This window comes from Magnolia sinica, chromosome 12 (genome assembly GCF_029962835.1).
Source record: "Magnolia sinica isolate HGM2019 chromosome 12, MsV1, whole genome shotgun sequence".
Lineage (NCBI taxonomy): Eukaryota > Viridiplantae > Streptophyta > Magnoliopsida > Magnoliales > Magnoliaceae > Magnolia > Magnolia sinica.
The window spans coordinates 37,054,008-37,067,928 of NC_080584.1; the positions used below are offsets into that span (position 1 = coordinate 37,054,008).

Below are 13,921 nucleotides of genomic sequence, written 5' to 3' on the forward strand. Positions count from 1 at the left end.
AAATACCACCAGGAACTTTTCGATGAAAGGTCTCAACACTTGGGTCATCACTTGCATACATGTACTCGGGGCATTAGTCAAGTCGAAAGGCATGACTAGCCACTCATACAGCCCATCCTTCGTCTTGAAGGCCGTCTTCCACTCATCACCGGGGCGAATGCGCATTTGGTGATACCCACTCTTGAGGTCAATCTTGGAGAATATTTTAGCATCAACCATCATATCAAGCATATCGTCAAGCAGCGGTATGGGAAATTGATACTTAATGAGAATCCTGTTGATGGCGCGACTATCCATACACATGTGCCAAGTGCCATCTTTCTTTGGTGTGAGAAGCGCGGGCACCGCACACGGACTCATACTCTCCTGGATGAAACCTTTTCGTAGAAGTTCATCCACCTGCTTCTTTAATTTTGCGTGTTCTGTTGGGTTCATTCGATAGTGAGGAAGGTTCGGTAGAGTGGCCCCCGGTATGAGATCAATGGCATGCTGAATGTCTTGCATTAGTGGGAATGCGTCCGGTAAATCCTCAGGGAAAACATCCTAGAACTCATCTTACAATGGAGTGGCCTCCTGTGGCCTCTTTATGTCAACCTCTGGGGTGGCCTCTCTGGCCACTAGGGCATACACCTCAGAACCAGTTGTAGTCTCCTGCTCAAATTCTCTGGCGGTAATAACGTGAAGAGACTTAGATTGTGAACTCGTGCTCTCCTTTGGCCCATTTGATCGTCCTTCATTCCTTTTCTGACTTGGACCCTTGGGCAAGGGAATCAATACAACCTTCTTGCCTTGGTCAACAAAGGTACATACTTTTGAGCGACCCTAGATCTTAACATCACGGTCAATAAGCCAAGGTCGGCCCAAAATGATGTGTCCAATATCCATAGGCATGATGTCACACCACAACGAGTCAGTGTACAAGTCAAATTGAATAGGCACAAGACACCGCTGGGTGATTGCCACTGAGGTCGCAATGACCCAAGACACCTTAAAAGGCTGAGGTGGGGTTTGGGCTTCAACCCCAGTCGCTCTATGGCTCTAGTGGAGACAACATTCGAACAACTACCACTGTCTACTATCACCGTACAAGCCTTATTCCCACATTTTGCATAGGTGAAAAAAATTGTAGTTCGACACCAATCATCGTTAACTTTAAGACATGCTATGGTGCAACGAACAACAGCCAATGGCATGTCCTCTCCCTCATCATAATCCTCATCACCAGGGGCCATCTCAGGCCGGTACACCACTTCTTCCTGATCACCGTCCTCTTCACACTCGTTAAGGAGAAGGGTCTTACCCTTTGGGCATTGACTTGCAAAATGCTAGAATCCTTGATAGTCATAACATTGTACGGAGTTATTGTCTCTAGAGCTAGGACCAGCTATGCTCTTTCCTTTCACATCTCTAGGGTTAGGCCGAGACCCCTGAGTTTTGGTTTGGTTCCCGAAATTGGACTTTTTGGCATGGGTATTAATCCTGGCAGAAGAAGTACGGGAATCAAACCTCCCTCCATACTATGGTCGGGAATACAACTCCATCTCCTGGGCCGCCTGATACGCTTCCTCTAGGGTAGTAATCTGGTGGAGATGGAAACCTTGTCTTATTTCCGATTGGAGGCCCATTCGAAAACGAGACAGTAGGCTCAGCGGGTTCTCCTCACTTTCACACTGCATCATAAACTCCTCAAATTTTGCGATGTAATCAGCCAGAGACATGGTCCCTTGATGTAGGGAAACCCATTGGTCCATCAGCCTCTGACGGTATGTATAGGGCACATACTTCTCCTTCAAGATCTCCTTCATCTCTCCCCAATGAGTCATGGGAGCTTGTCCTGCCCCTTCCATCCGCCTCTCCGTGATTGTCCAAAACATTTTGGCTTTCCCCTCTAGTTTCATCTCTGCAAACCTCACCTGCCGGTCGTCGGACATATCATACCACACAAAATGGTGGTCCATGCTCGCCATCTAGTCGATGAAGGCTTTTGGGTCAAGGCGACCATCGAAGCTTGGGGCCTCAATTTTCACGCTCTTCATGATCTGCTCATCTAGTTCATGATGGTCACATCGATCCATGGGTGGGAGTGGAACTTGACAAACCACATTCCTCCCACGTGCGCTGCCGTTACCTTGCCGAATCACATTATGACCAATGCATGCATCGACTTGATCACCTACCTATGAATGGGCATCGTCCCCAGTGTTGGGGTTTGCCTTACGGGGCACTTCTACTGCTGTGACTCAACCTGCCAACGCAATAATCTGCTCGGCTGTGGCCTTGTTGTGGGCTTTGATCTTGTCAAGGTGCCCCATAATCACATAAAGGGTTTCATTCAATTACTCTAGACTCATGGTTGTGTTTAGTCCAATGCTACGGCCGGATCTAGTGGGCATATAGATTAGGGAACTAGAATGCACCTGCAACTTCTAGACAACAATTGAAGACACAAATCTGAAAATCACAATCGCACGATCGGTATAAATGGCGCAAATCAGCAACTAAGCAGAGGAAAATTCTGCAAGCTATAGAAATTCAGCTGTACGTAGATAGTTCAACAATGTGCAGAATCTTCTGCATACACAGAAAATTCAGCAAATTGAATAATTTTCTGTTGTACACAGAAATACTCAGTAGCATGCAGAAATTTTCAGTCACAACTGAATTTCTGATTGTGCTGGAAATACCAGATATGTACAGACAATCAGATTTGGGCCAGATTTCAGATTTGCACAAGAATTTCAGATCGCAATAAAATTCAGATTTGCGCAGAAATTCAAATTTGCACAGAATTTTCAGATTGCAATAAATTCAGATTTGCGCAGGAATTCAGATTTGCACAAAATTTCAGATTGCAATAAAATTCAGATTTGCGCAGGAATTCAAATTTGCACAGAATTTTTCAGATTGCAATATAATTCAGATTTGCGCAGAAATTCAGATTTGCACAAAAATTTCAGATCGCAATAAAATTCAGATTTGCGCAGAAATTCAGATTCACACAAAAATTTCAGATTGCAATAAAATTCAGATTTGCGCTGAAATTCAAATTTGCACAAAATTTCCATATTGCAATAAAATTCATATTTGTGTAGTAAATTCCAAATAAAGTGCTGTAACTTCAGATTTTATAATGCAAGACTCGATTGGATATGATGCATATGCTGAATTTATGTTTATGCATGAAACTTGACGCAACCTATTCTAGATGCATACAATCGAACATGTGATATGCGTGAAAAGGACTCCTATGCTAAACTTGCTCTGATACCAAGATTTGTTGTAGAATGATGCAGATCCAGCTATGTGACTGAGATCGAATATAAAATTAAAGTTATATAAAAGAAAATCACCAAGCTAAATGTGATGCACATGCAAACAAGGTGTGGTCCAAGAGATGACGGGTATGATTTGAGGTCAAATCACAGTCATTAGCCCTTTGATCAAACAAAACGCTTGGAAAATAGGGCCTAAGGAAGATAAAGATCTTCTAATTAGCATAGGAACAATCCGGGCTCAATATGTGAAATTTTGGAATCTACGCATGAGTTGTGTCCGATAATAATGGAAGGAATGAGGTGGCCCTTAAGATCAGGTAATTTTTTTTTCAAAAGAGAACAATGAAAGATAAAATCTTACCTTTTTGGATTTGAAGGTTCAACGGAATCTACCACCTACAAAACATCAGGCATGAAGTGAAAGAGGAAGGATCTTAGGGATGAAGGATAGAGTGGCTTCACACCCTCCAGGCTTCTATCCAAAGATCTAGCCTTCACAACAATGAAGGAAGATGAAAGGAAGAAAGAAACTCTACGAGGCCTCAGAAATTTCTCCAAATTCACAATTAGGGCTGGACGTCCCCTCTTGCTTTATTTTATAGCAAAATTTGGTTGAAATGATAATTTTACCCTTTAAGTAACAAAAGCAAAAATACCCATTATGTCCTAAAAAGTAAAAAGTCTAATCTACTTTCCCAAAAGTCCAATCACAAACTAAAATGTCCACATCATCAAGTAACATAAAAGATGTCCGCATCATCAAGTAACATAAAAGAAAGTAATATAAAAGAACTAATTGACAAAATGGTCCACCATAATCTAACCATCGGATGGCCCCATGATGGGACATAAGACGATCCAATGGATGGACAATCATGTAGACCATGATCAACAGCGAGATGATCTCCAAATATGATCCATGCCATCTATGCCATTCTAATGCTCGCCGGTGACCACTAGCGATCACCATTAGTCGCCTAGCCAAAGCGAAAGTGCCAATGTAGCCTGTCGACGCCTACGTCTCTAATATGTACGGAGTGGTGGTGTGACGTCCGCATCACTCATGCTCTCCTGAATGAACCCTTTTTTGAGAAGCTCATCAACTTGCTTCTTGAGTTCCGCATGCTTTGTGGGGTTCATTTTGTAATGAGGAAGGTTTGGGAGAGTCGACCCGGGGACAAAATCAATGGCATGTTGGATATTCCTTATAGGTGGAAGCTCATCGGGGGGGTTGTTAGGAAAGACATCACTGAACTCCTCCATCACCGAAATCACCTCTCTAGGCAATTCCACACCAATATGGGGGGTAACTTCTCTAGTCACGAGGGTATACACCTTTGAATCCTTCCTAGTTTCTCTTCCAAATTCTTTTGCATTGATGATTTGAAGAGACTTAGGCTTAGACTTCCTCGAAGTTCCAGGATCACCCTTCTTGGTGGTCTCCTTCTTTTTCGGCATGCTCTTGGGTGGAAGATGACTTAATCTAATTTTCTTGCCCTTAAACATGAATGTACAGATATTCGAGCGATCAAATATTGGAACGTCCAAGTCAAATAACCTGGGCCTACCCAAGATGATGTGGTCGACATCCATGGGAACCACATCTCGCCACAATGAATCCTTATACAACAACCCAAACTGGATGGGGATAAAACATCGCTGTAAGACTAGAATGGAGGACTCATCAACCCACGACACTCTGTATGGCTAGGGTGAGACTCGACTTTCAATCCTAGTTGACTCGCGATGCTGGTAGAGACCATGTTAGCACAACCGCCACTGTCCACGATCACTGTACAATTCTTTTCTCCTTACTTGGTATAAGTGTAAAAGATTGTGTTCCTACGCCAATCATCATTTTCTTTAGCTTAGGCAAATGCACATCTGACTACCGCGAGAGTGTGGGTCTCCTGCTCATCAAACTCCTCATCACTAATAGCAATATTAGGCTCATGTTCCATTACATCGCAATTGCCCTTGGCATCCTCATCTGCCTCATCTATCGTTAGAGTTTTACCTTTTTCTTTGTTCGGGCATTCCTTTGCGAGGTGACCATAACCATTACAATGGAAACACTGCATATGCTCACTTCTCTTCGAACTAGTACTGGCTAGACCCTTACCTTTAACATCTCTATTATAGGTTGGAGCACCAATTAGGGCTTTAATCTGGTTCCCAAGGTTAGGTTTGGCTTCTCGAGGAGTAATCTTGCTATTGGAATCATGAGACCCAAACTGCTTTATGGTCGGTTGCACTAAGTATTGTTCATGCTCCAATACCCTAAAGTAGGCATCCTCTGGTGTACCAATATCATGATGGATGAGCTCACGCCTAATCTCAAGGCGCAGGTCCGTCTTAAAACGAAACGGGGTCACAACAAGGGACTCGTCGACATCACATCGCATCATGTACTCCTCGAATCTATCTATGTAATCCGATACAGGCATTGATCGCCACTGATCCGAAAGGCAATCACGGTAGGAGAGCGGGTCATTTTTCTCCAAGTTCTTTCATCTCAACCCGTGATGTATTGGGTTCATCTCCACGTCGCTCTGCATTCCGCTCTATATTGGTTCAGTATAGCTCAGCTTGACTTGTCAACTCCATCTTAACGAACCTCACTCGACGACGATTTGACATGTCACGCCACTCAAAGAAGTGGTCTATGTCAGCTAGCCAGTCAAGGAAATGATTCGGGTTCAAGCGGCCATCAAAATTGGGAGCATCGACTTTGACGCTCTTGACAAGCTGTTCCTCAAGGTTGCAACGATTCCGCGGCTCTCTATGCAGTGCATGGGCGCACGGTCCTACATGACCCACTCGACTAAAGTTCCTATTACGACCCCTAATGGCTTCTACTGGGACTAGACACTATTCAACTGGGTCTTCATCCGCTGGCTTTCCTACCTAAAACTGGTGGTCTTCCCCGGTGACGGGGGTACGATGAGAGGTAGTTTTAAGCAGCGTGATACATTGGTTATTAGCAGTCAATTGTGCGTCAGTGGTCTTATTGTGCATCTCAATGACTGTCAAACGACGGTTAATCTTTTCGAGAGCCTTAGCAATTTGATTCTGGCTCATGGTGGGGAATAGACCAAAACCATGACCTGTTTGCGTATGCATACACCAAACAACCCTAATGAAAAGCAACCTAGCTGTATGTGTACTACATGATGAATGCGATGCAAAATTCAGATTTGATGATGCTCAATGTGATACTATATGATGCACCTGTACTTTATGTATGATGACCCCAAGTACGTTAAACTCTATGGATAGTTATAGAATGATTCTAACAAGGGCAAAACTGAAAATTCAGCAACTGTCTTAAAATCACCAAGTTTGAAAATGTCAGCAGTATAGGATTTTAAAATACCGAAGTAGAAAATTCAGCAAGCCAAATCAGAAATTTTAGCAAGTTATATGCGATCTATATGCTCTACTATTGGTTTAGGAATTTCATCAAACACCTACCCTATGCTAGACCTAGGCTCTAATACCATACCAAATTTGATGTAGAATAAGTGAAACTAACTTAGGATGTAAGATGTGAGTTCAAATACACATCAATTTAAGCATCCAAGATATAAAATCAAACACATTTACATAATAAATTCAGAAAATTCAGATTAACAACGCAAATGGCCTAGGCTATCACGTACGTGGTGCACGAAGATATAAAGTATTATGATAGTGGTCCACTTGGAAGTAGGGACTTCCAATCTAGCGTGGGTAGTGCAGCATCCACGTGAGAAAACAATGACACCAATAAAATCAGATTTGGGGAATAAGTTTATTTTTTAAAAAATTACAAACATGCCACTCACTTACGTAACATGGCCCATCATTCAACATAAGCAAAATAAAACACTTACCATCAATCTTAACCGTCAAATAAATCCTAAAAATAACAAAAAAAACGTAAATAAAACTATATCAATGAGCAAGGGGCCTAGTTCTGGAAGATCTGGTGGCCCAATTGCTTGATCAATAAGATCCAATGGTCGGATCGACATGAAAAAAAAATCCTATGACTAAAACTGTTTCCTAAGCAGTCCACATGCATCATCCCTAAGTGGGGTCTTCCTAATGCACGTCCAATACATATGGGGTCTTCAAAGTGGCCCGGTGGGCCCCATTCGGAATTTGTCTCCCATCTACAAAGAGAGCTGTGTTGATGTGGGTGGTCGCCTCCGTCTCTGGTACACTTGAGTAAGCTCTTTGATGTCCCCATCACTTTGCATCAATCCATTAGTTATCTGGGCCAAGTTCACTTGATGCACGTCTTTTTATTACTAGGAAATTCCTGGTGAGCCATCTTGAGCAATGAATTCCAAAGAAAGATGATGTGAATGAGTTGATCGGGATATTATTTAACCATGGCTTGTTTAGTAAGTGTTTTGACATCGGAGGACCGAGGGATGCAAGTTAAAAACTCCACCCCAGATAATCTCAGACCATTTTTTAAAAATCTCTGCAGATAATCCTAATTGGACCAGGCATGAGTTTTATAGTAATTGTTGCATATCTTATCCTGACCTAGTGGATCTTGTGAAACTCAAACTTACAAGTAGCTTCTCTAAGTAAAGATTGTAGTGGAAGGTGGTATGGCGTCGAAGGTTGTTAATACTGGGAAATAATCTTTCTTCAAAGCTGGTCCAAGTGGCATTAGGTTTGAGCAAGTTCGAAGGCTGCCTCTTCCTTCATGTGAAGAGGGCTCGAGGAAGGAATGCTGGACAAGGAAGGTTAACAGGACAGGTTCAGGTCCACATGAAATCTTTTTCCTTTGTGAATCTAACCTACATGTTATTAATCTTGATGTGTGGGTTGTGGACTCAGGTGTGACCATTCATGTGTCCAATTCCATGTGGGGGTTTAAGGAGATTTACATTTGTTGGCTTTATCTTGGTACAGATGGGAGGGTAAGAGTTTTGGGCGTGGGGTCTTATTTGTTAACCCTAGAGAATGGGAGCATGAGAGTGCTTAAGGACGGTCTCTGTTCTTCTGATGTGAGACAATGCCTTATTTTAGTCTCAAAGATGGTAGAGCATGGTTGTAGTGTTACTATACATGGTGATATGCCTATTAGTTTTGATGGCATTCGTGTGGGTGTGGGCATTGCCAAACTAATAAATAATCTATTTTTTGAAATGTTGCCTTTTGTTTTGATGCATGGTTTGATGTGTACTAAGCATGATGAATCATCCTCAAATATGTAAATCCCACCTATTTGTGGCACATGCAGCTAGGTTATACTAGCCTTGTTAGACTGACTTCTCCTCATTGTTGGGTAATTGGGTGAGTTCTCAACTCAAACTGTTTGGCGCATGCAAGTCATGTCTGAGAGGCAAAATGACCAAGCTGCAGTTAGGGTTTGGGAATGTTTGGAATTAATTCACTTTGATGTTTGCAGGCCTTTGAATGTGAGAGAGGTGGGGGAGGTTATCTATATTTTGTGACCCTTATAAATGACTTCTGCAGACAGTTATATATCTATCTGCATCACCATAAGTCCAAGGTTATGAATAAATTCATTGAGATAGATAGAGGGATGGAGGGAGGGAGGGAGGAGAAAATGGATTATAGGACTCCGCATTACCACACAATCACATGCACAAACACATCTCTCTATAGATGCAATCCAAATCATCGCCTGCCGGCTCTCTTCCATGATTTGTCTTGAAACATGTTGTCACTTGGCTTTTGAAATCATAGCAGGTCCACCAATTTCCTTGGGATGGATCAAACCAATTTTAATATAAGCTATTTTTGTTGGCTGGTAAGCACGGTCCTTTCATGTTCTATTGCCTGCATTTGGAGGAAAACCAATCAAGTAGAACAAAAGTCTTTGATATTCACATCCTTGCTTGTGATAATTTTGGTTTGTGATAATTTTGGTTTCCTTCTCTTTTCGGGATGGGTTATTTGTTCAATAAATAAATAAGATAATGAATCAAGGAAAGGGGAAAACCAGAAAGGAAAGATAGTATTACTTTTTGTCATCTGATGTACGCTTTGATCCTCCTATTTTACTCTAAAAAATATGGTAGTTGTTGGTTGAGAATCATCTTTCCAGTGAGAGTAGCGAAAAAGATTGGAAGAAATTGAAAATTGTCATGGTTGCATTACAGAGTTTGATACTCTTATAGGGCTTGGTTCTGGCTTATACGGCCCTGAGATTGCTGTAAATTTTGGAGGTGGCTGGTTCCTAGGAAACTGTCGACCCAGCCACGATACAAATCTTATGTGCATGGAGCAGATTGGATATGCATCAGCCAATATTTCAGCCAAATTAAGGTGGCATGCAAACCCAAAATATTCATACACTACAGCAAACTTAAACCTTCTGTGAGTATTGGTGGGTTCAGATGATTGAGTAGGTATACTTCCATTAAAAAAGCTCCAGCTATATTGATCAGATGCCACTTGTCAGTGGAACATGAAAGTAAAATGCTTGTTGGTTACATGATAATGTTTTGTTCTTACAGACTATTTTTCATTGGATGGTTTTAGGGGGGACTGTTCTACTAGTAATCATAAATGGTTTGCCTTCACTAGTTCTTGGAACAGTACAAATCTCAACTTTATCTATTGGTTGGATTGAATGACAGCCCACAAGTTTCTTTTGGCGTAATGCATTTCAGTAGGAACTGCTCTGACCATATTGCATCAGTTGTGCCTGCAACAAAATGCTCACATATTACACAAAACCATGAGAATGCCCATTTTTAGTTGTTATGCATTTCTTTTACACCATTCTTTGTCACAGCTGACAAATCACTATATATGTTTGTTCTCCTTTCGAATTCTGGAATTTCCACCATTTTTTTTTTTTTTGGTTTACTTTGGTACTCCAAAGAACCAATTACTATAGTATCTTGTCTACTAACATCTGCAGTGGCAACATGAACAGAGTACTCAATTGACCGAATATGCAGAAGACTGGTTTCTTTAGAAAAATGGCGATCTAATCTGTAATGACTATGGTTCCTCAAATTTCTTTCAGGCCCGGATCCATGATGAAAGTTTGAGATTTGTATTATCAGATCCAGCCATTGCTGCTCTTGCAATGATAGTTCCAAGGACTACAAAAGAAATATATGACACCATACTGCAAGCTGATTTAGGTGTTGATTCTTCATGCGTCGGTCCTTCCCTGCCATCCCCCTCTCCTATTGCTTGCAGTCATTTGGAGGACTTGTTCAATCTCCTCCAAGAAGACACCGGTGATTCAGATGAGTTTTTCAGAAGAATTATTCAAAAACATCTAGGGCCAAATGGGATGTGCCAATTATCTGCTTATAATTATGCCCTGTTATCCAAATTAAGTTTGAAACTAACAAATAGGTTAGTTTCCAAGCAAAATGGAGGAAAACCAACAAAACAGGCCAGTCGAAAGGCTTCCCGCGAGCTTTTTGTACAAAAATTCTCTTGCAAATCACCTGTTTATCACAATTGCAGGATTTATGCAAGTGATGGTAGGCTGCTTTGTTATTGTGATCGGAGAAAGCTTGAGTGGTTAGTGGTCATTTTCACCTTGAGCATTTCAGTTTACTTTGTGATCTTATATCCAGGATTTATATTTGTTATTCAATTATTTTAGGTATCTTCGACGGGATTTGGCAAAGCTTGTTGAAGAGGATCCTCCAGCTATAATGCTTCTTTTTGAACCCAAAGGCCGTCCAGAAGATGAAGATAATGACTTCTACATTCAGAGCAAGAAAAACATGTGTGTTGGCTGCGGCGAAGGGAACCACTATTTACGTTACAGAATTATACCCTCATGCTACAGGCTGCATTTTCCTGAGCACTTGAAAAGTCACCGCTCTCATGATATCGTCTTACTTTGCGTGGACTGTCATGAAATTGCTCATTCTGCTGCAGAGAAGTATAAGAAACAGATAGCAGCAGAGTTTGACATCCCGCTTTTCATTCAAAAAGTAGTTGATCAAGGAGAATGTCGGATACCTGAGACATCGGGATTTACTGGGAATCATGAGGAAGCAGGAGTATCTCCTCTACAGTTACGAACAGCAGCTATGGCACTTCTACGCCATGGATCGAGATTACCATCAAAACGGCGTGAGGAACTGATACTGGTAAGAAAGCAATATAATGATGCTTAATCTTTTTTTTTTCCCTCCCATTTATGATCGTGCATCATTTTAGGTTTAGTATGGTTTATTTCTTAACGAAAAAAAAAAAAACTCAAGTTAATGATGAGCCCAAGAAGGGTCCAGTCATATATTAAATATCTTCTTTGACCTATGATGGGGCTGCTTAGTGTGATAGATACCCTGTATTGGACTTAATCCAAGGGCATAACTTATGAGTTGTTTCTTTCTTGAAGATGATTGTGTATGAAGAGATCAAGAGCAAGGAATCCTTTAGAACTTGTTATTTAATTTAATTTCAATTTTTTTGTTGGGTGTTCTTGGGAGGATCCATCTACAAGGGGTTGGTAAGGAACTTATGCGGGCTTGAAACCTGGTCATTCCCCTAGTGGGGAAATGTCTCTTCCAGCTCGACTAATGAGCTAGAGATTTAGAACTTGTAACTCGCTATGAAATTTATACATGGAGGATGGATGGATAGGCTTTTGGTTCTAGTCAGTGTTCAAGTTGTCGGTATCGCTACGAGTTTCGTTGGCTGGGGATACGGAAACAATATCGCTGTTGTCGATAATATCGCTGATAACTAGAAATGCGGGGGAAACATGGGAAGACTCTGGATTTTTTTATTGAAACGTTAGGAGATGCTAAAATACACATATTTGCATATTCAGTAATAAAAAATTACAAAAAGAATGCATATATAATAAATTTTCATTTAATGGGGGCTTTAAAGTATGTTTTGTCATAGGAAACTACTCCAATAGTAACACAACAATCATTTAAGCATGTTAATGGTTTAGGCTTTGGAACATTGAAGTGGACAAACTGAAAACCCACACAGTTGGACCATTGAAACCATCAAACCAACCTTTGTGTGATGCAGAGAGAGAGAGAGAGAGAGAGAGAGAGAGAGAGAGAGAGAGAGAGAATAATAGATTGATGGTGATAAATACCTTGTGAGATGTTCTCTCTCTCTCTCTCTCATCTAGGCATGGACGGGGGCTCTCTGACTCCTCTCGCCTAGACGCGGATGACTCCAGCTAACAAGATGTGCTGGATTTCTCTCCTAAATGGATTGCTAGCCATGGCTTTTAGCATGCGAAAGTTCTTGGGGTCCCACAGTGATTTATGTTTTAGATCCACATTGTCCATCAATTTTTACAGATCATTATGGAGCATGAGCCCAAAAAAGAGGCACATCCAAAGCTCCAATGGACCACACCACAAAATGTAATGGGGATTAAACGACTCTAGTTGAAGCCTTCCTAGGGTCCACTGTAAGGTTTGTTTGCCATCTAACCTCTTCATAAGGTCACACAAACTTGGATGAAGGGAAAGCACAAATATTAGCTTGATCAAAGCCTTTTGTGACCCTAAGAAGTTTTCAGTAATAGTGATGTAGGATGGCCTAATCCAACCTTAAACGAGCATGGTATTTGAAAGGGGCAGATTCATGCAATCTTAAAAAACAAATAAATATCATCCTGCTTTATACATCATAAACACAAGAAAGAAATAAGGTTAATATAGCATTGATTAGGGCCATCCATCACAAACACGAAGTATTGAATCTTAAAATCTGAATTTAGTTGGATCCGGCGAAAGTTAGAACTTTCGTCTTGCAAGAGGTCCGTCTAACGATCCAAGTGGATTTTCTAATACAGAAAAATAGGAATTTCCTGGATTGGGAAATCTGGAAAATTCAGAAAAAAAAAATGGTGGTTCTTCAAATTTAGATTTGGGTGATGGGTTTTATGGGGGGATGAAAATCTTTTGAGATGTAGTGATTTAGATAAAAAAAAGAAACAAGATTTGGCTTTTAGATCTAAAAATTTTAGGAGAAAATGAAGAAAATGGGGTTAAAGAAAAGAATACCTTGAGAAAAGTGAGAAGGAGAAAGAAGTAGGGGATGAGAAATCGTTTACCTAGGCCTCACGCCTTCTTCCAATCACTGGAAGTCGAAGACGAAATCGTCAGAAGCAAAAAAGTTTTTTTTTTTTCATAAACATAACACAACATGCTATGGGTTTAGGGCAACCCTTATAAATTCGTAATTACATGAAATTACCAAAATACCCCTACTAAAAAAAGTTTCAAAAAAAAAAGAAATTTGCACAATTTTGTGCACAAATTGTCTCAAAACTTAAATAAGTCAAATGTTTATAAACTAAATGCAAATTGAAAATGCCCGATGGGCCTCAATGATAGCGCCGTGAAGGTGGTGTAATGAAGGTGGGCCGTGACGATCCAACGGTCCGATCACACTATCCTCGCGATCCAGTGGTCCAAATGTCTCCTATAAGCAACTTACACATGTCACGAACACATGTGTAAGGTCTTCAACCTCTAGAGACCTGACCCGTATCCGTCATCCAACCACATTGACATGGGTAACGTATGCCTCCTGCGTTGATATACTTTGAATGGCCTGGTGTTCGCATCAATTCCCCTCAGCTGAGAAGATCTCGACTTTGGCGAGATAAAACTCTTGTGCTTTTCTAACAAATCTGGATCTAGTCGCTGCAACTCTGC

General features: G+C 41.1%; 1 protein-coding gene across 5 annotated transcripts in view; it reads left to right on the forward strand.

Moving 5' to 3' along the window:
- The window catches only part of LOC131221235 (protein RRP6-like 3), a 119,401-nt gene that overhangs the window by 78,678 nt on the left and 26,802 nt on the right, over positions 1-13,921 (forward strand). For all 5 annotated transcript variants that reach the window (XR_009159124.1, XM_058216432.1, XM_058216430.1 and 2 more), the window contains 2 exons: positions 10,282-10,793; positions 10,879-11,374. Coding sequence is in view for 4 of the 5 variants with exons in the window: in XM_058216432.1 (XP_058072415.1) it covers positions 10,282-10,793; positions 10,879-11,374 (1,008 nt within the window). In the remaining variant the exon portion in view is untranslated. The remainder of the gene's footprint in view (positions 1-10,281; positions 10,794-10,878; positions 11,375-13,921) is intronic.